The sequence below is a fragment of the Microtus oregoni genome, unplaced genomic scaffold (assembly GCF_018167655.1).
Source record: "Microtus oregoni isolate MIOR12 unplaced genomic scaffold, Mior012 000038F_ref0000394, whole genome shotgun sequence".
Lineage (NCBI taxonomy): Eukaryota > Metazoa > Chordata > Mammalia > Rodentia > Cricetidae > Microtus > Microtus oregoni.
In genome coordinates, this window is record NW_024543097.1 from 23,720,870 (window position 1) to 23,746,671 (window position 25,802).

Sequence of the window (25,802 nt, forward strand, 5' to 3'; positions counted from 1 at the left end):
TTAGTTCAGAGGAAAAGTTAGTTGTCTAAAGAGAGCTGTTTTCCTTAAGTCTGTGTTTTGTGAAACAGTTTTCAGGAAACTCAGTGAATACCAGCCAAGAAAATTCTGAAAGGAGTAATTTAGGACATTTGCTCTCCCACGTACAAAACCATATATATATATATATATATATATACACACACACATACATACAATAGCAAAAAACTCTGTCATTAATGCAAGAAGTAGTAGTGTGAATTCTTTTTGTTTCACCAGACTCAACACAGAGACCATCTTAGTATGGCAAAGCAAGTTCCTTTAAGATAATAATAATAAAAAAAAAAGTGAAATAGGAGGGAAAAGGTCATTTCTTAAATGGTATTAAGTAAATATCCATTCAGTGAAAAACGTAAGGCCAAAGTAAAGAAACAGAAGTTTGAGGCCATCCTGAGCTACATAGTGGATTCAAGACCGGCCTGAGCTGCATTATGAGACCCTGATGATACTGACAAAAACTAACACCAAACCTCCCACGGGAGTTCCGCTTTAAATTTTTTCGTTGTGTCTACAGCCTCAATTACCAGGGCTCAGTGAGGCATGTTTGTAATGCCAGCACTTGGGAAGCAGGAAGATTACTGCAAGTTTGAGGCAGCCTGGTCTACATAATGAATTCCAGATTAGCTAGGGCTATACAGCAAGACCTGGTCTCAGAAAGAAATGAAGGTCACGAGTTAGGAAATAATAATAAGCGTAGGAATTCAAGATTTGAGTGCCAGCTCAGGCCCCTCTGTCCTGCAGAAGGATCTTGTAGAGCTGGTGGCTGTGAGCATCCTGTATGCCCAGTTCCTCTATACAAAGGGCAGGAGGAAGGGGACCTGGTGAGCTCTCCCACTCGGGAATGGCCTTCTGCTTTGAGACAGATCCTGGGTCCTAGTGTAGCTCCGCTGCTTCCTGCTGTAAGCATTCTTGTCCTACCTGGTCTAAAGGCTGCTGTCATTACCTTCCTGGTCCAATGCTACCTTGTTCATATTCAATGTATTTTATACCTTTTGATTAGATATCTATTTAAATGGTATGTATCTTAGAATAATGCGCCTTTACGTGAGATCCAAGCTGGGCGTGTGCTAGAAAAGCTTTGAGTATGAGAAAATGGCCTCCCTGGAAGGGCAGAACTGGAGGCCGGGGCTCTCCAGGAATGTGTTGGTGTTCAGGTTCCTCTGTTTCTCTGGTGGCTCTTTTCTTCTAGAGAAGACAAGGGTAGTCTGACCTTAATGTTGGCTTTCTATCCAGTCTTACTTTTGTTCAGTCTTCAGAGCAGCTCTGTCCCCTTAGTATTTTGCAGTGTTGAGGCAGGGTCATGCTGAGCAGCACTTAGGTCCTGCCATATTATTCTCCTTGACTTGTATGCCAAGAGTTTATAATATATAGTGTTGCCTCATTCACCGTTCTAAAATGGAGTTCTCTGTTTCTATTGTTTTAGGTGGTAGAGGACATAGAATACCTTAAATACAACAAAGGGCCGTGGCTTGAACAGGATGACCGTACCTTTCACAACCTGCGGATGCTGTGAGTCACTGGGGGAGCAGGAACAGACGGCTCCTTAGAGTACACTGCAGGGATCTGCTACATGCAGTAGAAGTAGACAATATTTGCATAGTTAATGCTTCGATTTGTTGTCAGTTGCACTAGCCAGTACTTCAGTATTTACCCTTTTCCTTTGCCGACAACTCTGAAATTCTCTAGTGGGTTCAGTATGTTGTTTATCGTTATTAATTCCACGATTATTTTGCTTCTACCCTGTGCTAGGCCTGGTTCTAGTTTGAAAGACTAGCATCAAATAAAATTCCTGCTCTCAGCAGAGACACATTTAAGTGGGAGATAGATAGCAAACCAGGGCTATTGTATAACTATTGAGTTATAAAGGCCACTCTTCAGCCCTAGAGTGTGAGTGACCAGGGTGTGTAGGCCTTTGCATGAAGAGGCCTGAAGGAAGTAGGACTCAACCTTATGTGACTCAGCTTACCAGGTATCAGGCCACAAATGGAGAGACTGAGGCAGGGACATGCTAGGGATGGGTTGTAGTCCCACAGTTAAACCAGTGTGAGCAGGCAGAGGAGCCATGGTAGACGCAGATTAGGTGTGGGGAAAGACACTCCTTTCCGAGTTAGCCTTCTGTGGCATGTCAGTAGCAGGTTCTCAGAGGTGACATGTATACATGAGGCCTCTCATTCCATCCTCGTCCTGCACAGGCTTCATGCAGATGTGCACACAACAGAGACTCCTGGAGGAGATGCTGTTTATTGTTTTATAGCTACTCCTACAAATTCAGGAATGACTTTGTAAAGAAAATATTGTTGATTTTGCTTATATAGCAAAATATTTCAGTATTTAGAGTCCCCATTTTTAAAAGGGTTGCCTTGTGTTTCCTAGCTTGGTCTCAAACCCCTAGGTCCAAGTGACCATCTCATGATGCCTCTCCAGTGGTTGGAAAGACCAGCCTACACCAGCATTGCTGCCTTACTGTCTGTTAACTTACAGTGATGGGAACATGGCGTTTGGGGCATGCCTTTATATGAAGTCTTGCCACTGCACTGATACTGGGCCCAGGGCCTTGCACTTTGACACAGCAGCTATGGTCCCTTTGACTCTCCCTGGGCTGCCCACACCAGAATGGCCTTGGCACTCAGGTCTCTCTGCTCAATATCAGAAGTAAATGGCTGTGACTGCTTCAGAGCCCCTGCTTGGTGCTGTGAGGGGTGCCTCCTCAGTGGTGCCGGCGTCCTTGGTCCTTGAGAGTGTAGGATGGGTCAACTGTGATTTCTCCACCTACTAGGTCAAGTGGAGCTATGGTCTCCTGTGTCCAGGACAGAGTCAGCTCACTAACATGCATGCAGTTAACAGCCCATTGCCTGTGATGCTGTGGCTTCAGTCTCCAGCACGGCTGCGGGTGGCTAGAGTGGATGTGTGGTGTGCTGCAGCAAAATCAGATTCACGTGGGAGGAGGAGTCAGTATACGGAGTTTACTCATTTACAGCGCAGTGTTAAAGTGCGATTTCTACTTCTAATCAAACTGAAGTGTTAGGTACAAATTACTTTTCTTGTTGTTTGGAATGGACGTTGAAAGCTGAGTAAGGGAGACACGGCATAGTGTGCACCAGACGCAGGCCTGGGTTAGGGTTGATCTAGCTAGAATGTGGGGCAGGTCACTTGACCCTCTGTGCCTTGCTTTCTTCATCTTTACAATTTTAGCACTGAAGAGAACATGAGACTGATCTTGCTGACTAGAAAACAAAAGTAAGTGTAAGTACGGAGTTCACATGCGTTCCAGTCCATAGACTCACTGACCCTCGCTGCAGTAGTCTTAGTCAATGAAAGAAACCCACTTACAGACCCGCGTGTCCTCCATTGAAATGCAAGGCAAAGGCTCCTTCTGAATTTCCCTGCCTGTGGGCCCTGCGTGAGTGCTCTGCAGTCCTGCTCAGGATGCACACCACAGTCCAGCAGAGGCTGCAGCCTGCTGACAGACACAGTGAGAAACAGAAACAATAGGGAACTTCAGGTACCTCAGAAGCTCAAGTTCTCTGCTGGGCTGTAGTCAGTTGTGAGCTCCCTGAGGTTTTTGTTGTAGTAGTTTGTGCCTTGCTGTAAATGTGGCAAGGTATCAGGAAGGTATTCCCAACAGTTTCCACTGCTGGATGCACACTAGAAAATGAAAAGAAGCAGAGGTCATAAGCAGAAATGTAGTTTAAAAGTCTCCAAAAGGAAAGAAACTTTTCTTCATTAAAGAAAAGACGCTTGATATCAGACTATCATGTCATGACTAGGTCAGAGGTGTTCTTGTGGGGGCTAGGCTAGTGCATCTCAGTGTGTCAACTTCTATCATGGTGACACATAAAGGGAGAAAGGCTTAGCTCATGGTTTGAAGGTTTGGGACCATGATCATTTGTCTGTGTGGCTTGGGCTTGTGTCAAAGCAGCACAACACGGTGGCCACATGTGGTAGAATAGGCCCCTCAGCTCATGGTGGCCAGGAAACAAAGGCTGGGTGCTGAAGGCCATACAGCCATAGGCTGGTGACTGTACCCATGAACACATAGACCTTTGGAGGAGAATATTAAGAATCCAACTGTTACTGGATGGTGGCAACACACGTCTTTAGTCCCAGCACTAGGGAGGCAGACAAGCGAATCTGAGTTTGAGGCCAGCCTGGTCTACAGAGTGAGTTCCAGGACAGCCAGAACTATTACAAAAAAGTATTACTATTACATTGTCTCAAAACTAACAAAAGAATCCAGCTTTCATGGGTCCCCATTATAGGGTAGAGAAAAAACCCAGAACCTGCCACAGAATTGCTGTAATTTGTTAGTAGTGTGAAGTGCTTAGAGCTGAGTGGCCCCAGTGCTGAGCCTTGCTAGTTTATACATCGCTGTATCCCATAGATTGTAGCTACCCTGTGTTCCTTCTGTTAATATTGTTCTTCAGTACTTTGCTTGTATTCTTCTTCCTTTTTATGTTTTGTTTGCTTTTACCCACAAACAGGGCTTCTCTCCCACCCTAGAGTGTAACAGGCTCTCTTGGTGACAGGATGCTCTTCTCTGTCTTTGATTCAGCATCTCAGTGACCTCAGCACCTGCTCAACTGTAGGGATATCTGATTTCCCTTCTCAACTGTGAGCTCTTCAAGTTCTCCAAGCACTCATCTCGTTATGCTGTGTGCTCCTTGATGCTTTGGAAATGTTTGCTGTGTGAGTGGTTTGTAATCACTTGAGCTTTTCAGAGGAGCTGTTGTATCATCTCCCCTAGGGTTTCCTGCCCCTCTTCTCGTGGTCATCTTCATCCTTCCTCCCTCACTGTGACGTCCATTGGCACGAAGAGGGGTCTGTGTTACTTTTCCTCTGATCTCATCTCTTTGTAAAATCAGATCTACACTTAGTGCCCCTTGTGCCTGTTCTTCATCTCTCCTACTCACTAGCATGGATTAAGTGGTGGTCTTGCCATGTGTCTCACGTTGTTTACACAACCTTAAGCCATGCTTAGAAGTGCAGCAGTGTTTGTTACTATTTCAGAAAGTAATATGTGTGAGCTGTGACTTTTTGTACAACAGTGCATTTTTAAGGAAGGGTAAGCAGCCTGGCTCTTGGGAAGGCAGAGGGTTCAGGACACCAGTGGCGAAGAAAGATGAGGCAGTAGGCAGGCTCACCCTAGCAGCGGGGGGCAGCATTAGTTGAGCCGCTCAAGGCTAGGCTCCAGAAAGAAGATGTGCAGATAGCAAGATGAAGTAACTGGAGGGCAAAGGCACACCTGCTTGTCTTGGGAAGTTAGAAACAAAGATCAAAAGCCAAATCACCTGCAACTCTACTGTCACAGGACCTAAAATTGGCAGCTTAATGGGGGTTTCAGTCAATGAAGTGTGTGTTTATGTATTTTTGAATATTTCCTTATAGCTTATATTTTATTTGAATATCACAAACATGTCCCTATTTTACTAAAGATTGAAGTTTTTTGTTTTTAGTGGCTGCCTCTATATGCCATGTCTATCTATTAACTGAGAAATTAGTCAGATTGGCACACTGGGGTCTGTGTGCCAGACCAGCCCAGAGCTGCTCAGATTTGCATATGAGGTTGCAAAACTGTACAGCCCTCCCAGTGGTGCATGAGAAATGCGTCAGTGGAACTGCGCTTAGCTTAAAGCCTCTCACTTACTCACTTACTCTCTTGTCCTCTATAGGAAAAGCTTATTAAAGCCTCTCACTTACTCACTTACTCTCTGGTCCTCAATAGGAAAAGCTTATTAACCTCTGGGATAAAGCAGAGCCCATTGACTACTTATTTGATACTGATATTTCTAATTATTTCTATTTCTTCATATTTACAACACAATAATGCACATATTGTGCACACTTCCTCGGTTCCATGTTACTTTCTTAAGTTGTAAGAATTGTTGCTGGGTCAGACTATACAAGTAAATACATTTTACAGTTATTGATTTATTTTTTTTTGCAAGTGAATGAATATTATATCTGTTAAGAAGTACAGTTAAGCTCCAAAGCCACAGAGAAACCCAGTCTCGAAAAAAAAAAAAAAAAAAAAAGAAGTACAGTTAAGGTTAGGAGATGACCTAGTTAGTAAGGGACCTGAGTAAAGATTCCAGGCACCCCCATATCAAGCTGGGTGTGATTGTGCATGCTTGTTTGGAGGCAGGGGATCCCTGGGACTTGCTGATCAGCCAGTCTAGCCAAATCCATTCTGTAAGAGACCCCATCCCAAAAATTCAGATGGAAAGAGTGAGGAAGACTCTGAGTGTTGCTCTCCGGCCTCTGCACACATAGTGACACACATACACACATGCATTTGCATGAGCACGGCAACGTTAATGTGTGCACATGTATACACAGTGATAAAGTATAATTAAATAGAAATCAAACCCTGACATTTGTACCCAAAGAAAAGAATTGCCTTGCAGTGCAGTTTCTAAATCTTTACTTATGTTCCTCTTAGTAGATCAGTGCCTTTGTGAGCCTCCTTTTCCTGAAGGTGATTTTTCAGAGAGCCGGGTGTTGGCCTGTTCATTTGCTGCTTTGTTTCCAGCTGTTGCTTTTTATTTGTTTCATTCTTCCTCCTGCTTCTGAGGTCTCAGCTACTCTCTGTAGCATCCCAGGAAGATGCTCGGACAGCTGTTAGACCCTCTGTCCTAACACGGCCCTGGTGTGCTCAGGTTCCCTCTAGTACTCTTTTTCCTGCAGCCTACACATTTGATAATTTCACTAGGGAAGATATTTTCAGAATTCCTTTGAGACCTCCTTGGCTCACTTGTAAGTTGTTGTAGCTGGAGTTTTCCACCTGTCATTCTTCCCCTATCCTAACCCTAGTGTAGTCTACAAACATCCTGTTTCTCTTCTTTTCCCTCCATTCAGGTGTTTGCTAGGCTGGCATATATTATTTATGCCTTGGTGCATGCTCCATTGAGCAGACACTGTGGGCTCTGCTGCGGGACAGGGAGTGCTGAGTCTGCCTGTTGAGGAAGCAGAGGCATGTGGTGACCGGGTCATCTGTGTCCTCTGTTGGATCTGTCAGTTCTGAAATGGGTTTAGAGCTCAAGCAATGCCAGCTCTCCTGGATCTCCATAGAATCCTGTTCATTTTTGCCTTGTGATTTGAATCTTGTTGCTAAGAATCTTACATCTTCTAGTTAGATAATGTAGATAATGTATGTGCCTGATATTTTACTTTATTCTGAACTCTGTTCTGTCAGAAATACTCTATTAAAGACACTTTTGCTCTTGGCATAAGCATAGCATCTTTTTCTTCATTCTTTTACTTTAAATTGCCTCAATTTAAAATCATTTTCTTACACAACAAATGGTTGAGTCTTGTTTTTTCATATCATCTGATAGTGGTGTCTTCTATGTTTGGATCTTTTACATTAAAGTGAGCAGTACTATTGAAATCCATTTTTCCATGTTTTCTACTTGTTACATTGTTTTCTTTTAACCTCCTCTCTGAATTTAACTGATCGTTTTAAATAATTCTACTTATATATAGTATTTCATACATTAGGAAAAAAGCTAACATTTTTAGTTCCTATGTTTTCCTGTCCTTCCCAGCTCTTTCGTGTCGACTGCTGTTCTACAGGAGGACAGGTGGCTGACAGTAGGAAGCACCCTCTGTCCCTAACAGCATTGCTGGCATTATTCCACTCTCCTGCAAGCTATAACCTCTTAGGATATTGTAACTCATTCTAAGAAAAGTGCAGTTAGCCTACTCTAGCCACAACACCAGTCAAGTTATTTTTTTTTTAATTGTGACTGTGCTAAGTATGCAGAGACGTTTCTGTTTCATATTCTTTAAGCATTGTGGTGTGACAGCTGTGTCCAGAGTGGGGATGGCAGGAAACATGGAGACTGTGTGACAGTACTGTGCTTTTTATGCCCTTGGAGTTTGCTGTCCACAGGGTCCCTAAAAACATCCCTGTGGATACTGTGGAGTGCCTATAACTGCTTAAAATGATATATGTTTGGGGGGGGGTGGAGAAAGAACTGATTGATTCATTAGATTGATTTATTGGATACCCTCCTAATAGTCCAGCAATGGACTAGAGACTGAGAATCTGGTAGGTGTTCAGTCCATGAGGCTGGATTTCTCTGTAGTCCCAATCTGGTGCTGAAGACCTGGAGGATTCCTAGAGTCTTCAGTATACATTAGAATCCCAAAGAAGTTGCTTCTAATATTGGTACATGAATGCTCCAGCAACAGGATAGATGAACTTGCTAACAGGAGTGAGGACAAGCAGGTGGGAAACAGTATCCTCCTTCTGTAGTCCTGACCACCTAGCCAAACCATTGTCTACAAGCCCATTAATCAACACAGCTGGCTACTTCTCCTTCCAAGAAAAATGTTGAAACGTATACACTACCCGTAGTTTTGCCCACTATGAAGATTCCCTTCAGGGTTCTTCAGAAGGTAGTGTATGCTTTGTATTAGTATTCAGTGTATGGTACTGCTTCTCCTATAGCCAGAATTAATGAATCTAGGTATTGGGATGGAAGTAGGAATGGTTCCGTTCAATGTCACCCCTAGTGATCTGGTAGGAAAAATTTTGCTTCCTGATTTTATGACTTTTGCCCTGCTGTCCTAGAAGTTTGGGTATTAGATAGTGGGCAGCTGTTGTGAAGAACTTGACAGTGTTTTGTTTGCTTGTTTGTTTATTTTGTTTTGAGGAATGTGGAAGGCTTTGGTGCTGTGGACTAGAAAATCAGTTGAATTTTGTAAGTAGAACTTAATGGATTGTTCTAGTAGGAACTTGGAAGTCAGTGGCATTCTAGGGGTAATCAGATAGTAGAGGGCTCATGGGGTTCAGAGGAAGCAAGGACTTGACCAACAACTAGGCTGTTATATCTCAGCAAAGAATCTGGCTATCTTCTGCCCTCATTCTGAGAACTTGTCTGAACTTAAGTAATGTACTAATCTCTTTGGCAGAGGAAATTTCAAGACAGTATAACATTGAGTCTTTGGTATGGTATTGATAACCCATATATAGTTGAAAAAGAGCGATTGGGACAGAAAGAAATAAAACATACACAGCTTGGAGGGAAAAAGCTCTAGGAAGTTTAATCTTTACAGCCAAAGCATATAAACAAGGCATCTCTTTCAAGAGAGACTTTACTTATTTAAAGAGATTAGCACAGTGAAAGAGAATCCATCTGTTCTACTTTGGAGGAATAAGATGCCCAAAAGACAAGACTACACCCAGCTAAGCTTCCACCTTACAAGGAAGCCTGGTGTCTTCTCTAGAAAGCTTCAACATACCAGTGTGGTTGAAGGCAAGGAAGGGCCATCCCAAGCTGACAGCTGACCTTGGCAGTGTTATCTACAGGCAGGAGCTCTAGAGGAATAAAATATGCAAGGATTGATTGAGGGGTCAGGGATTCTTCTTCCATGGTTCAGAGAGCTGCAAGTCCAGGCAGCATATGGCAGGGAAGTCCCTGCAAGAAGGCCGACCCTAAGATGGCAGGAGACCATGCAAGATTATTGAATCAAGCTGAGAATGTAAAATCTGGTTTGCAGTGGAGACCCCAAATGTTAGAGATGCCAGAGCCATAGAATGTCTGACAGGAAGAGCTATATAAAGGAATAGAACCAGTTCAAGAAACATATGTGTGTTGGAGGCCATCTAAGCCATTGGAAACTAAAGTCCTAGACAACTGATATGGAGCTATAGGATCCTGAGTTTGTCCTGACAGGTTCGGTCCTGCTTTGGTCAAATATTTTCTCATATGCTCCCTTTTCTCTCTTTTGGAATGGAAATGTATATCCTGTGCCATTGTATGCTATTGGGAGGGTATGATTTGCTTTTTGATTTTACAAGAGTTACAGTTAAAAGATTGTCATGAGTATTAGAAGAGACTATATTTTTAAACTGTTAAAACGGAAGGACTTTTAAAATAGAGTGAATGTATTTTGTGTTATGATATGAGGAGAGCCTGTTGGGGCCAGGGGGTGGAATGTGATTTGAATGAGAACTGTCTCAGTAGACTCATGTATTTGAACACTTAGTACCCAGTTGGTGGTACTGTTCGGTGAGGTTGTGGAACCTTTAGGAGTCAGAGCCTTGCTGGAGGAGGCACATCACTGAGAGTGGGTTTTGAGAGTTCGGAACCTCACCCCACTTCCACTTTGCTCTCTAATACCTGTTAGTGCTTGAAGGTGTTATCTGTCGGGTTCCTGCTCCAGCTGACTTCTGCCATGCCTTCCCCACCGTAGGGACTTGCCCTCTGGAACCCTAACCAAGATAAACTCTCAAGTTGCTTTTAGTGGTGGTGGTTTTTATTCACAGTTCTTTTTAAAAAGGTTGTTGTTGGCTTTGTTGTCTGTTCCTTGTATATGTGTTGTGCACATTGTACATATATGTTGGTCAGTTACCTTCGTGACACCTGCTTTATGGTTCTAACCTTGCTTGGCAAGTCCTTATTACTGTCTGACCTTCAGTTCTGAAATCCTGTTTGCCACCATGTGGCAGTGCCATCAGGAGGGCATGCAGGAAAGTTCTCTCTACTCGTGGAACCCCTGCTTTTCAGGTGAGGAGAGCCAGCTCAGGGAGCTTGGCCTGCTAAGGCCATGTGAGTGCAGTACGTATGAGGGCTGGGGAAAGAAGGGTCTGGTGTTTGAAACCCTGAGAAGTGGAGCTGCTGTTGTGCTCTGAGCCCATGGCTGCCTTGCCCTGCTCTGTCCGTGCCTGTGTCTGAGGCTGTAGTACTAACTTGGGCCTCTGTCGTTCATGCCAGCGCTCCCTCCTCCCTCATGTCCACTCTGAAGCTGATGCACTGCGCTGTGCTTTCCTGCTTGTCCCTCTTCCTCTCTGCCGTGCTGGTTTCATGTCCTCATGTTGGATCTCTGCTTCTGATCAGTTACTAATTGCTCTTAACCATTTCCTGTACTCCAGAGTGTGGTTTGTTTGTTCCTGTTTCCCCTTTAGGAAGAATGCTCCCAAGTACTGACATTCTGTTCCTGGATTAGCTCGGGAACTGTGGCCTCTGTCCTGGTCCAGTACCGGTGATTATCTGAATCCCAGTGTTCTTCATCTCGTCACCTTGTCACCTTCCCAGCACCTCCTGATAATGCTGTGGGTCTGTCACACAAATTTCTGTGATTCTTGCTTGTTAGGATCAGTCACCACTGGGCAGTGTGTGAGCTCTGTCTAAGATCCGGGCAGACTTGTGTTGACTGGGGTGTGTGTCTGGCTTTTGACCTCCCACAGATAATACCATGTCATTTTCTAAAAGTGATCTGAAACACGTGTTGATCTGATCCATGCTTAAAAATCATAATTTTGGTAATTACTTAGTTATATGGTTATCAGGGTATAGAGCTGTGTCCTATAATTTTCCCAGAGTTTGTGAGGTACAACGTCCAATTGATTGCTTTCATTCCGTTTACTATAGCCTTGTCCTTTCCCTGTCTTGTGTCCTCTCCTCAGTTTCATAACAGTTTCCAGTGGTAATTGAGTTGATTTTAATTTCTTGAGTGAAAATTAGGATCTATTTTCTAAGACAATTACTGTAAACATGCCACTTGCCAGTTACAATAATTTGGTCCAGAACTTGACCAAATTATTGCTTCAAAGCATTTCCATTTAATTTCAGTTATATTTGTCGGTGCACTCACTCACCCCTGCCCAACCTCCCGGCTTCCACAGAGCACTGCTGCCCAGGAGGCTCACTGTGGCTGCTGGGAGCCCATTTCCAAACAGCAATCTAGAAGTCTGGAGACAGATGGAGGCTGTCCACGTAGTTTCAGGCAGAACTATGGTCCAGGAGGAAGCAAAAACAGGCTGTGAAAGGTGGGAGAAAAGGGTGCATTCTGTGGATGGAGAAATCTTTACTCATAAAACCTCAGTTGCCACCTTACTCTTTTCTGTCTTCCTGCCTCAACCCTCTGTTCAAAGCTGTCTGTCCATAGTGCTCCCACCAGACTATGGTCACCACATCATAGCTGGACACTGCTGTGGTAGCTACATTGTTCTCAGCTCGGTTTTTCCAACTGCAGAGTTGAACCAAGAGTTCTGTGAGCAGAACCCTCCTTAGCTGTTCCTTTTGTTCTCAGCCATAGGTTTCCTAGTGCCTTTGTTTCTTTAATTATCTCTGATCTAGGGTGTTCTCTCTAGCCTACCTGAGAAGTAGTTCCTGGAGATGTGCTGTGTGCCTCTCCTCATTTCTGTGACTCTGCTAAGAGTTGAACCTTTCCAGATTTAAATAAGGTGCAGAATAGAGCAGCAGGTTACTTTTACAGCCTTCTAACTTTTTCTGGGGCATGTGTAAATTGTAATTTTGTCAGACTAAACATAGGTGGCGCTGTTGCTCTGACTATTTCATAGACTCCCAGAACGCGTTCTTTTCTTTTTTTAATTTCAGCATTTTCTTAGGATTTTCAGCTATAGAGAAAACCAAGTACCACCCTACTACTTTGATATTTGTTAACATTTACCGTGAACTTCATTTTAGTTGAAATATTTTGTTACCACTTCAATAAAATCAGACGGTGGCAGGTACAAAACAATTCTGTGTGATGCAGTAGCTCTCTAGTGAGCCTATGTGCTCATACACTGCTGGAATCGTGTCGTGTAAAGAGTGTGTGACAGAGTTGTCGGCTTGCGGCTCTGGAGAGGGGCAACTAGAAGGCGATGCCAAAGATGGGCTTTGGTCCTATAGAATTTTAGCTAATGGCTAAACAAAGCAAGCTTATAGAACACAGCTACTTATGTCTTTTGCAGACTTTACTGTTTGCATGCTTGCATTGTTTTAAAATGTTTTCTTATTTTCTGACAGATAAACCAACTGGATATGAAAGCTAATAAAAGCAACCTTAATCTGGGATTGTTTCAAATATGGCCATTTACCTAAACAAGTGCAAACTGCATGGGAGGATAGGCAGGGAGGGCAACTGGACAGCTGCTGTATGGGGTGGAATTTGAGCCACTTTGTGCTAGGACTCCAGCTTTTGCTGCTACCCACAAAGCTCAGTCTGCCACAGCCCTAGTTTCCCTGTGGTTGCTTAGGGAAGCATGACCCATGGAGCCCTGTGCCTTGCATTTCTCTAGAGTTGTTCTAGTCCTGTGGGGTCCTGGTTGTCTGCAGGTTTGCATAGTGAGCCTGGATGCTTCTTACAAAGTCCAGCCACCAGGAGCCAGATGAGTATTGAATCTCCACTTAGAAATTGCAGAGAAGAAATGCCCTCTGTTGCCTTTACAACTTAGGTGTGGCTGCGTATCTGATGAAAATAATTACTTTGCTTCTTGAGCCTGTAAGAAGAGCTTTAGTGCCTTCTCCCCTCAGTTGTCTCACCAGGTCGCCCAGGTTGGACTCCAGCTTGTGACATCTCTCTTGTCATGGCTTCCCAAGTACAAAGATTTCAAGCATTCAAGGATGTAAGCCTGTATGACTTGGCCCAGCTTTTATGTTTCTTTCTTTAAAAAAAAAAAAAAAAAAAAAAAAAAAAAAAAAAAAAAAAAAAGCTGTCTCTTCAAGCTCAATGGTTATTTTGAGACCAGCTTCAAAGTGAATGCGCTGTAACAACATTATAAACATTCTTGTATCAGCAGGGTGAAATGGTAAAGCAAGGAGAGAAGCCCACAGTTGGTCTCACTAGTACCCAGTGAGACTGACCGTGGGTAACTAGGGCCCACCTCCTCTAGTGGTATTAATGTTGCCTATTTTTAGTGAGGGCATGTGTATACCATCTGCTGGTCCCTTTCTCCCTGCTCTTGTCTGTGAAGGACACAGTGATGTTTTCTCATTTCCAAACTCTGAAGGTTCAGTGCTTCACAGAGCTCCCTCAGTTCTAGAGCTGTTTCAGCAGAGTGGCCACACAGCCCCGGTGATTTGAGGGAGGTGGTGTTTCGGAGATACCTGCTGCTGAACAGCCATTATCTTAGGCTTTTTGTTGTTGTTTTGTTCTTTTAAAGATTTATTTTTTTATTTTATGTGCATTGGTGTTTTGCCTGTATGTATGTCTGTGCGAGGGTACCAGCTCCCCTGGAACAGGAGTTACAGACAGTTGTGAGCTGCCTTGTGGGTGCTAGGAAGTGAACCCAGGTCCTCTGGAATAGTAGCCAGTGCTCTTAACCACTGACCCATCTCTCCAGCCCCTATCTTAGTGTTTATTTATTTATTTGTTTGTTTGTTTATTATATGGATACTTTAAGAGTCAAAGATAATAGTTCCTCATGGTGCTTATTTTGATGGCTTGTTGTAATTCATGTTTGTCTTTTTAGGGTTCAGGATAAGATGGATGTGCTGAATTACACGACTGTTCCTATCTACCTTCCAGAAATCACGATTGGAGCTCACCAGGGTACCCGAATCTACAACAGCTTCAGAGAGGTGAGCCCTAGCCATGGGGCAGAGTCTGGGGTGCTTGTGGCCACTAAGCCACCTTGTGAAGAATATATCTGCTGCTGTCCCCTCAATTTCATTCATAAAGCAGTGCGTCCTCATACACCACACCCAGTACCGTTCAGGTGCATTATCTTGATGGACACATACATGTCCTCCGTTCTTTAGCTGGTGTGTCCAGTTCTTCATGGCTCCATCTGATGTCACCGTATTCTTCACAGTGTGTCTCTAAGTCATGAGGCTTACATTTCTACAGTGTCCTCCAACCAAGTGCTGCAAAACAGCAAGGATAGCAGAGAAGACAGTGGAGGTAGCAGCTACCACTCCGGTCATGTCTTCCTCTAATTTACACTCTTCTCCACGAGCCGTTTGTCCCTCCATTGGTGTGGGGTCATTTCCAGCCCTTCAGCCAGGATCAGAGACTTAGCAGGAGTAGCAGCCTGCACCAAGCAGCATCGTGGAATGGAAAGAGCGATCCTCTGTCATGGTCTGCTGTAGCTTGCTCGTTATCGGAAAGTGTGAGATCACTGCATTGAAGTGGCATCGAGGGGAACGTGTTAGTCCACTTCCCTGTGAGAGGTGCGTGCGCTCCTGCCGCCTGCACACCAGAAGCATTGATCAAGGGTTCTACCATGGCCAGTTTTGTTTGTTTTTGTTTCCCTTTCTTTTTCTTTTTTTTTGTTTTGTTTTGGTTTTTTTTTTTTTTTTTTTGGTTTTTCGAGACAGGGTTTCTCTGTGGTTTTGGAGCCTGTCCTGGAACTAGCTCTTGTAGACCAGGCTGGCCTCGAACTCACAGAGATCCGCCTGCCTCTGCCTCGCCAGTGCTGGGATTAAAGGCGTGCGCCACCACCGCCCGGCTTCCCTTTCTTGAAGTATTCATTGTTTTCTTTTAAGCAAGTAATGTGGGCCTTTTTGAAAATAATTTTATTCACTGTAGAAATTTGGGAGCACAGCCATAAAGACCCCACCAGGCACTGTCCGTTCATGTTGCTGCTGCTCTTATTGTGAGATGAAAGCAAGCAGTTGTGTGTCTCTTCCTCAAACAAGGCTGTGGTGGCTCCTTGCTGTGCATGGTCTGGGTCTGGACTGACGACATCTTAGCCTCAGTGGACTCCTTACCTCCCTCTGCCGTGTAGAAGCAGCCTCATTCAGGTCCTTCTTGCCCACTGTGTACTGTAGCAAGAGGGTCTACAGTATTGCTGGCCCTGCCACCTCTGCACTGTCCGCTTTGACCTCATTGGCGGAGTGGATGTGCTGATGACTAGGTGATTGATTAGTGCTGTCCCTTTTGTGCCTTTAGTAATGGGCTGTTCTGGTGAGTGCTGCTGCAGCGCCTCCCTTTCTCCATTCTCCAGCAAGTGTTTGCATAGCACAGCTTCTCTTGTCAGCCTCTCTAGTTCCATGAAGGTATTAAAAACCTCTGTTATTCTCAATATTTGGGATATTTATCCAGTCACAGTGGAAGGAAGGTGGGTTTAGCGAGTTGTTCCACAGTGTTTTCTGGCCTGTCATAGGTTTTTGCTCTCTGTTTTATCTTACCTTTTTTTCTGGCTTCATTTATTTCCCTCTGCTTGCTGTAATTAGCTAGTAATCACTGGTAATTAAAGTGGTCAGAATTGACATATTTGAGTCTAATATCAGTAGTTTTCCAGTTGCAGACCGTGGGAAATCACAGACTGCATTGAGCTCCGTTTGCCCAACTCCTGTGACCTGTTGTGATTGTGTGTCGTAATTCTCTGTACACTTTAAGTCCCTCAAGACATTATTGACTCAAGATAGGTCTGCACCACCCACCACTTAACTCTGCTGGGGCTCACATCCTTTCGTGGCTCTGCTTCTGCTTAGGATCATTCCTCCTGGAGGAATTCTTTGTTGCAGCAAATTAAAATGATATTTATTTGATCTTCATTTATCTTTTATTATTGTATTTTTAAATTTGTTTGAGGGATACTTCAAACTTTTAAAAATGGTAAGAGGAACTGAAGAGATGGTTCAGCAATTAGAGCAGAGGACCTGGCTTCAGTTACTAACCCCGACAGTAACTCTTAACTCTAGAACCCTGGTTACAGAGTATTCTGTGCCTTCTCCATGTGTCCACTGGCACATGGTAATCCTTAGCTATGCAGTGAATTCAAGGCCAACCTGAAAAAAGTACCTAATAATAGAAAAAGATAACCTTGTCTTGCTATCTGAGATCACTATAATGCCCTTTTATTATCCTATGTCATCAAACTCATTGAGCACCGTTGTTCTTACTCATTGCATGGTCTCTGCACCTTTTCTCCAGGGTGCATGCTCGTGCATTAAGAATACCACTTCTCGGACCGCTAGGCCTGCTAGATCACACCCCAGCCTGGGCTGTGGGATTGTGTTCTCTTGAGTCTTCTAGTCGACTGTAATGACCATTATGATTGAGACACTCAGCCAGGCAGTGGTGGCGCATGCCATTAATCCCAGCACTCGGGAGACAGAGGCAGGCAGATCTATGTGAGTTCAAGGCCAGCCTGGTCTACAGAGCGACAGGATTTTGCTGTGGCTTTAGAGCCTGTCCTGGAACTTGCTCTGTAGACCAGGCTGGCCTCTGTCTCTCAAGTGCTGGGATTAAAGGCGTATGCCACCACTGCCCAGCCTGGTTTCCTAATTGTAGTTCTTTTTCTGTTACCCCTTCCACATCCTCAGTATCTGCTGTGAGGAAATGCTCTCCCTGTATACGATCTTTTGTGTGTTTATCTGTATGTGTTGAAAGTCGTGAGTTCATGCTGTCAGGGTCCCACTACTACAGCGTGGAGACAGCTCAGCCTTTCTCACACTCACCCTGTTGGCACTTATAGGACCTATACTGTGAGCAGCCTTGCCTGCTCCTCTGTTGGCCTATTACAGTTACCATGGTTTGCTTCAAACCCTAACAATGTCTGTCACCCCCCACTTCCAGGGAGTCACAAGCCATATTCAGCTTTAGGTTAAACTTGGAAGGGAGACTGTCTTCATTCTTGTGGAATAATATGCTTGGGGCAGAGAATTCTGGATTGCCAGCTTGTTTTCTTTCACCCAGTACAGACTTGAGCATCTTCGGATTCTGGCTCTGTGTTCTAAAGAGCAACTTGCTATTTCTATGGCATGGTTCTTGTTTCTCACAGGGTCTTGTTTTTTGTCTGCTTGCTGATGTGGTCTTGAGCTGGGGCCAGATCATGTGCCTTTGTCCCCAGTCGCCTTGAGGTTTGTGAAGCCCTTTGTCCCTGTAGCTGGTCTCCACAGCCAGTGCCAGTTCTCTGCTCTCCTCGGGCTCCCAAAGGCTGTGTCTCACTGTGCCCCGTGCACAATCTTCTTACAGCCTTTCTCAGTGTGTTTCAGCCCACACATGTTCATCTGCCATCTTCCAGACCGATCATTTTTCCTACTCTTTAATCTGCTGTTCTTATCATTGAGCTTTTAATTTTAACCATTGATTTTTTTTGTTGTTTCTAGAGTTTACACTTTCAACTTTGCAAAATTAGTTTTGCTATACAAATTTTTGAAACAGTCTCAAATAGAATAATCTGATGACTGTGGTGCCTGTCTTACAGTCTCAAATAGAATAATCTGATGACTGCGGTGCCTGTCTTAGGGTCTGCTTTCCTGCCCGTCTCACTGCTGTTGTGTGATTTTTTTTTAATTTATTTATTTATTAAAGATTTCTGTCTCTTCCCGCCACCGCCTCCCATTTCCCTCCCCCTCCCCCAACCAAGTCCCCCTCCCTTGTCAGCCCAAAGAGCAATCAGGGTTCCCTGCCCTGTGGGAAGTCCAAGGACCGCCCACCTCCATCCAGGTCTAGTAAGGTGAGCATCCAAACTGCCTAGGCTCCCACATGTCTCTGCAGCCTGGAGGGTGTTTTCTCACATCTTCTCTCACTGTGGCTGTTCCTTGTCCCAGTTGTTTGTATCTGATTAAGTAAGAATGTAAAGACAGTTTTAGACTTTGACAGTGCTACTCACCCACAAGGAGATGCACCATGACCAAAAGCAACTTGGGGAGCAAAGAGTTTATTTCATGGTCATGGTGTTTTATCACAGCAATATACCTAAGACAATATACTAAGACAAATACTGAATAACAAAAAGAGTCTATAGCATTGAACATGTGAATTTAATTGTTAGAAATGTTTAAGATTTTAAACAAATAATTGGAAAAATCTATTTAAGTAAGTTTAGTTTTTAAAAGACATAACAAATATATAATATAATGTGATATTACATATATATCTTTGGGGGGGGGGTGTGATGGCTGTGATGTCACCAGCTTTCAAGAGATACAAGGCATGGACACTGGGTGTCAACTAAGTGTCATCCAGGTCTCCTCAGAACTTCACTCTGTTCTCCATGTGGTTATTTGGGAGCTGGCAGGCGGGACAGAGAAAGACTGACTACAGTTACTGAGAACCTGTATTGGGGCTTCTGTGACCAATAACTTATAAGGAGAGATTTTGCATTTGGTACTGGGATTTTTGTTCATGCAGCCTATGGAATAGTAGAAAATATCTGGCAACTGTACCTTTGCCAGAGGACTAAAATTTAGGTTGTGCAAAGAACTAAGAACAAATCTAAAACTTCAAGAAAACAGTTCAATTTAAAAATGGGCCTTGGAAATGAATAGAGAATTCTCAAAATAAGAAATATTAATAGCTAATAAATACTTTAGAAAGTAGTCAACATAATTTAGCTATTGGAGAATACAAACTGAAACAACTTTGAAATTTCATCTCACCCCAGCCAGAATGGCTGTTATCCAGAAGTCAGATGTCAGCAGATGCTGTTGGGAACAAAGCACTCTTAGTTACTGTTATTGGGAGTGTGAATTGGTGCATCACTATGGAAATCAGTGTGGAGGGTCCACAAAAAGCAACACATGGACTTGCCATATGACCCAACTCTACCACCCTGTGTATAGACCCCATTATATCCTGCTATAAAGACCCTGGCCCACAATGTTCATTGCTGTTCTTGACACAATAGCCAGAAAGTTAATCAGCCTATATATTTTGTCAACAGATGATGGCTTAAAAAAAATGTGATATATACAAAATGAAACTGTACTCAGCTGTAAAGAAAAATGAAATGTTCAGGTACATGGATAAAATTATATATAAAATCTCCCAAATGAGATGAGCCAGGGCCAAAAGACAAATACCACACATTCTCTCTCATATGCAGGTCCAGCTTCGCCTCTTTAGATCTGTGTGCTTAACTTGGAACATATGTAGAAGCCAGGAATTAGAAAGGAGCCGTCGGGACACCTTAAGTGACGGTGTCTGGTAGAACATAGGTGATATGAAAGAAAACGATATTGTTGGGTGTGGGTTGCTTTCAGTCAGGGTAGGGAGGATGGAGACGTGGGTTGTGGATGGGAGAGTTAGCAGAAACAATGGGTGTATGAAAAAGAAATATCAAAACCTCTGATTTTTTTTTTAAGTCAATTAGAAAATAAAGTTTAAGAAAGGAAGAGAAGGAAGGTCTCCAGCATGGCTATAATGTTGCTTATAGAAGCCTTTGTATAGTAAATTATTACCATTTAAAGAGATTTGGAAAAGGCTTTGACTTCTTCCTGAACTGTCATTTTGAGTGTATGCCATACCTTTGTTTGGACCCGGTTTTGCTTGACTTAACAGTTTTTACAGTGCTGATCTGATAGTAACAAATTCCTTTGCCTGGCTAACTAAAAAATATTTCTTTCTGAGAGGTGTTTTCAATTGATAGAAGATTCTAGCTTGACCATTCTCACAACACCTGGAAGGTTCTCTATGCCTTGTGCCTACATTGTTTCTCCTTTGGTCTTTTGCCCCAGGATTCTTTCAGGGTTTTCTGTAGCCCCATTAGTGCTATTTTTAAGGGGTTCATTGTGACTTGCCTCTGTGTGGTTGTCTTTGTATCTTGCAAAGTTTTGCTGAGTTTCTGGGTGTGCTTTCTGTAAAGCATTTGGGAAAGGTTTCGCTACTCCTCTGGGTTTGGGGAATCTATCGTGTGCATTAAATGGAAGTTTTCATGGCTCACTGAAACTGCTTTGGCCATTTTCTTTCTGTTTTATTTTGAGTCAATTCTGTTATATCTTTGTGTTCACTATTTTCTATGCTGTTAAGAAATATGCTGTTGTTCCGTTGTATTATTTGGATCTTCAAAGAAACAGAAGACCAAGGAAATGTTGAAGCAATGTATTAGGAGGAAGCAGAGAAGACAACTGGAAGGGGCAGGAGAGCCTGTGGCGTGCCTGGCAGGCAGTAGGGAGGACAGATCCAGGAGGCGTGTGGCCAGGCTAGAGAGCCTGGGAAGAGCCTGTGGTTACAAAGTAGACTGGCATTGCTCCTTTGCCCTAGCCATTGACAGGGAGGGTGTGGCCTGCCATGAGCAGGACAGTGCGTCCCAAGGGCCCGTCCTTCATAGCCCCACATTTGTGTGACCCCCCCCCCCAATAGAATTGTACTTCAGGAATCCTATTTTTGAACTTGGAACGTTTGCCTTTCTGTTTTCCAGTTCTCCCTTATTCTGTCATCTGTCATTTTGTTCCCAGAACATATCGAGCACTTTCCTAACAGATGCTTTAACGTCCCTATTCACTAATCCATCATGTTCGTCATTTCTGAGTCAGCCTGATTCTCCCTCTGGCTGAGGGTCACATTTTCCACTTGCACATGTCTGGAAGTGCATCACTGCTGCAGCGCATTGTGAGTTTTATGGTTTGGAATGCTAGATGTTGTTCTATTCTGAGACACGTGTTAGAAGTCTTCTGGCTGCGGTGCAGTTGCTTGCACATCAGCATTAATCCTACAAGCAGTGAGTTTTAGTTTTCCAGTGCTCTAGCGTAGCCTGTTTTGGGGGGACAGTATAACCTGAGATCTCTCTTATGCTCGTGTGTGTGTGTGTGTGTGTGTGTGTGTGTGTGTGTGTGTGTGAGGAGGGGCCTGTGGGAACCCATCTGACCCTAAAGTGAGCCTTGGATTCATTCTGCTCACAGCTCCTGGAGGTTTTGTCCAGCCTTGCAGGATATCACCTCTGCTGCCTGGACATTGTTTTCAGCTGAAAGCCAGTGGCCCTGACAAATTCTGGAGCTCTTTCTTTGCTTAGACCCTATGTCCCTACACTTTGGCCTGTTTAGGATCAGGTAGGACATGGGACTCAGCTTTCCAGTTTCTAAATGCTTCTGGTTAGAGAGAGAGGCCAGATGCAATAGCACACCCTGTTGGGACGCCACTGTTACTTGATGGCGCTTCATCTGGCAGGTCTCAGTTGTCAGGCCGCGGTCCTGGAACCCGGGGCCCGGAGGCCATATGTTACAAGTTGGCCCATGTCCAGTATATGGTCAGGGGAGGGCTTTTCTGCACTTGCTGCTTTGAACCTGAAGTGTCCACTTCGCTGGCTGTGGCATGTAGAGGGGGTTATCTCTTATGACTTTCAGAACCCTACTCCTTCATGTTACTTAAATCCAAAACTCGGTGGCTTCACTTGGGATACACAAGGTAACAAGACATCTTGTCATTGCCTCTCAGACTCCCAACTGAACCTTGGTGAAGCCCCATAGTCAGCTTGTGCACAGGCGGGTAAGGTGGTGCCCTGTTTGCAAGGACAGCCAGCCTGAAGAGCAGCCAGTTTGCTCATCCTGGTGGGAGGCCCTGGAGACCAAGAGCAAGGAGAAGAGGTGCTGAGTCAGCTCCCTTGCCTAAGCCTCAGCACAGTAATCCAGACCAGAACTTCCACACTATCAAGTTAGAGCCATAGAGGGGTGCTGTCTACACCTGCTGTTCAGGCTGTTTTGCTTCAGCAAGCAGTTCTGTTTCTGGGAGTTTATGCGAAGCATCTACAAAGGAGAAGCATTGTAGGGAGGAGTGGAAGCTGGAAACAGCAGGACATGGCAGCACAGGTCCACTCTAGGCTGGAGCCAGCAGAATGAAGTGTCTAGGGACTCGGGCTTCGCATCCACTCCAGAGTTGGAACGAGTGCAGATTCTTGTGCCGTGTGCTTGTGGCAAGTGACTTACTCTTTTTTTGTTTTGTTTTGTTGTTGTTTTGAGATAGGATTTCTCTCTGTAGCTTTGGTGCCTTAGCTCTTATAGGCCGGGCTGGCCTCAAACTCAGAGATCCACCTGCCTCTGCCTCCCAAGTGCTGGGATTAAAGGCATGTGCTGCCACCGCCTGGCAATTTACTCTTTTTGAAAAAATATTTCTATTTGAAAAAAAATAAAAAGTACATGCACATCTTGCAACATTCCTTGTGTCTTCAGCTGTCCAGGGCCCTGTCCAGAGGTAGTTGTGGCTTGGGCTTCATCTGGAGCCTTCTAGTGATCCGAATTGCTGGTTTAGATTCAGCATGGCTTCCAGCCCACAGATGAACAGTTATCAGCTAGGAACTTCGGGGTGCTGTGCCTTCTCCCCAGAACCTGGGGGCGCCCCTTACTGGATTTCATAAGCTCCTGAAGAATTCCAGAGAGTGGGTTTTGTGAAGCAATTAGTAGACATTGGTGAGGCTCAGCAGGTTTTGAGGTTTTCAGCTAGTTTTTACCTAAAACTCAGGACAATGGTGCTTGAAAGCCCTGGCCCTGGCCCTGCCGACTGACTGGCCGCTGGAGTAGTGCAGACCCGCTCAGATAGTCCTCTGAAGGATGTGCGAATCGGTCCAGCAAGTGAGAAGAAGCGACCTTCTCTTCAGCTGGAAGGCAGTGTTTCAATGGCTGTGGGGCTGGTCTGCAGCACTCTGTACCTTTATGTCTTGCCTAAGACAGTTCTAGTCAAGCCAGCTTCTCTCTGCTGGAAAGCTTCTTGCTGTTCACTCTATGGAAAGGTGGGCGGCGGGGGGGGGGGGGGGGGGGGGCTGCCTCCAGCCTCTGCCTGCCCTCATGTGGCCTTTGTGGAGCATTCTGATGTCATACTGGGCAGGTCCCTGCCATGCCCTTTGCTGATCTGGAGTTCTTTCTGAGCCCTGAGGCTGTTAGCACCTGGGTTCTTGTTTGTGAAGTCCAACTCTCCAGCTGAGAGGGCAGCTGATGACAGGCCAGAGGCCTCTCCCACGGCTTCCTTGCTTCCGCAGCCGTTTCTTGCCTGTGCTCCTTCAGACCTGGACATTTCAGTGACTTCCCAAGGCCTGTGCCATCTTCCTTACCTGCCTGCACTTCCGCAGGACCTATGTTAAGCTCACACTCTCCCCTCATGCACTCTTCAAAGCCAAGACCCTGGTGACCATGGCCTCTAGTGATCTCGTCACTGGTTCTCAAAGCCAGTCACCATTCACAATAGTCAAACAGGCAGTCAGGGCTTGAGAACAAGACATTTCCTAGGCTGGGTCCCCTCTGCCATCCCTTGCTGAGGGCCTCTGCTGTCTGTGTCCCTCCTGTCCTTATTGACGTCAGTGAGAATTCTACAGGTTTGTCTCATCTAGACAGGGCTTCTCTGGGCAGACTGTTGCATTGCAGTGGATCCTGCTCTCGGGTGCTCCCCTGGGTACTAGATGACCAGTAGCTGACCAGCTGGGGGTTGGGCATGTGGTCTTTACTCAACAGTGTTTTCATGCCTTTCCCCCACAGCTGCCAGGCCGCAAGTACAACCCTGGATACAATGAAGAAGTGGGTGACAAGTGGATCTGGCTGAAGTGAATGGGCCCCTCTGCCTCGCTGTGTCACAGCCAGGAAGATGTCTGCTCTGCCCAACTCTGAACTCCAGAGCTTTACAAGACAAGACAGCAGGAAAAAAAAGCAATGATCAAGAGATTGCCTGAAGAAATGGTCAAAAAATCCAGTCTTTCCTGTTCCTAGTTAGTTGATTGAAAGATTCAACTTCCATTGAAAAGGTTCTGGAACCTTCCAGTTTTATTTTGGAATCATCTGGGGAAAACAAAACAAAACAAAACAAAGCATGTCTGCTCTGGAAGAGCAGCTCCCACCGGACGCCCCGTGTCCCCGTGCTGTGTCTTTCGGTCCTCTCAACTTCAAGAAATAAATCTGGCTCTATAGCTCCTCCTCCTGTGTCCACACGCGCTCGCGCACACGCACACGGTGGTGATGCGCAGCCCTTCCATGCCTCCCTGCAGTTTGCACTCACACACAATGTTGAAATGGTTTTCTGAAGCATTTCTTCTTCAACAGTGCACATTAGAGCAAAAAGGGAAAGAAGACCCCCCCACACACAGACTAGCAGAGTGGTGTCATCTAGAGCAGGCTCACTTGATGAGCATGGAATGTGGGTACAGAGGCAAGGTCTCATACTGTCACCAAAAATCAGGGTGCCAGTCCCAAGTGAAGAAAACAATTGCATTTTGGTTTTCACCTGTATTGGAACCTAGGGGGAAGGAGTCTTTATGAGCTAGTGTCAATCCATGTTGCTATTCGGGAGTTCCTCTGTAAGTTGTCCTAAGCTGTAAGTTTGTACTGAGCCCCCTGCTGTGACTGTTCCTAGTACGTATGATTTACATTTAGCTTCATTAAAACTTAATGAAATCTAGCGCTTAGTTTCCTAGTAGCACTGGGCTCCATCAGGTACACGCAGCACATGGCAGCTGGGGTCAGTATTAGACAGAACAGAAGAGAAGACTTTCATCTTCCAGAACAGTCTGCTTGGCTTTACTGCTGTTGCTACCCACCTGCCATTCCTCCCTCTCTTCCTCCTCCTGAAATGGGCCAGCCCTGGAGTGTTGTGGAACCCATTTAGGAATGGCTTAAAGAAAGAGAAAGAATCTTTATCTTGGCTATATTTCCGGCCCATGCCTATGAGGAGCTGCTGCACATGTTAGCACAGCACGCGCACACACACACACACACACACACACACACACACACACACCGTCCTGAGAGTCCACATGCTTGTTTGATTCCCAGTGGCTCTTCTCCCTGGGTGTGTGTCGCCTGTGTTTGTGTTGCTACAGAAGTCCGTCTTCCCATTTCCTGTGTTTGCCCTACGTTGAGCAAAGGAAGATGAGTCCACTTTCCCAGACTCCTCCAGGGTGAAGCCCTGCAGAGTCTAGAAGAAGCTCTAATCTGGTTTCAGTGCATTACCTCATTAGTTTCACCAAAATGCTTACTGCCCTTTGGAACATAGATCAGGGCTGAGATAAAAGCATGCGCTTTGCTTAGCCCGCACTGGCAGCCTCGGCGCTTTGAGTATCAGCAATTCAGCATTGTCTCAACACTGGTTCTGTGTGCTTTCTGTTGAAGAGGAAGCCCTCGACAACATACCACCCTTGTGGCTGTCCTCCCCCAACACCCACACCCACCGCCGGTCTTCAGCAGAGCAAGGCTCAGCCTGGTGGCAGCTGGCATGCTCCCCAGGCATCAGACTTCTGCCAACTGCAATCCATAGTACAGCCATGGAGCCATGGCAAATAGCCGCCTACCAGGCAAAGCAGTGCAGTGAGGGCAGTGTAGCTACATGGCCACTTGTGGGTGTGAGGTACCAGGAGGGGCTAAGAGCCTGCAGTCAGGCTGTATGTG

The 25,802-nt window shown here is 45.0% G+C and overlaps 1 protein-coding gene across 1 annotated transcript in view; it reads left to right on the forward strand.

Moving 5' to 3' along the window:
* The window catches only part of LOC121433540 (NADH dehydrogenase [ubiquinone] 1 alpha subcomplex subunit 10, mitochondrial), a 36,525-nt gene extending 12,192 nt beyond the window's left edge, over positions 1-24,333 (forward strand). Inside the window, exons 8-10 of the mRNA XM_041632004.1 lie at positions 1,460-1,545; positions 14,243-14,351; positions 23,904-24,333. Of these exons, the coding sequence (XP_041487938.1) occupies positions 1,460-1,545; positions 14,243-14,351; positions 23,904-23,972 (264 nt within the window). The 3' untranslated portion in view covers positions 23,973-24,333. The remainder of the gene's footprint in view (positions 1-1,459; positions 1,546-14,242; positions 14,352-23,903) is intronic.
* Positions 24,334-25,802: the final 1,469 nt, after the last annotated feature.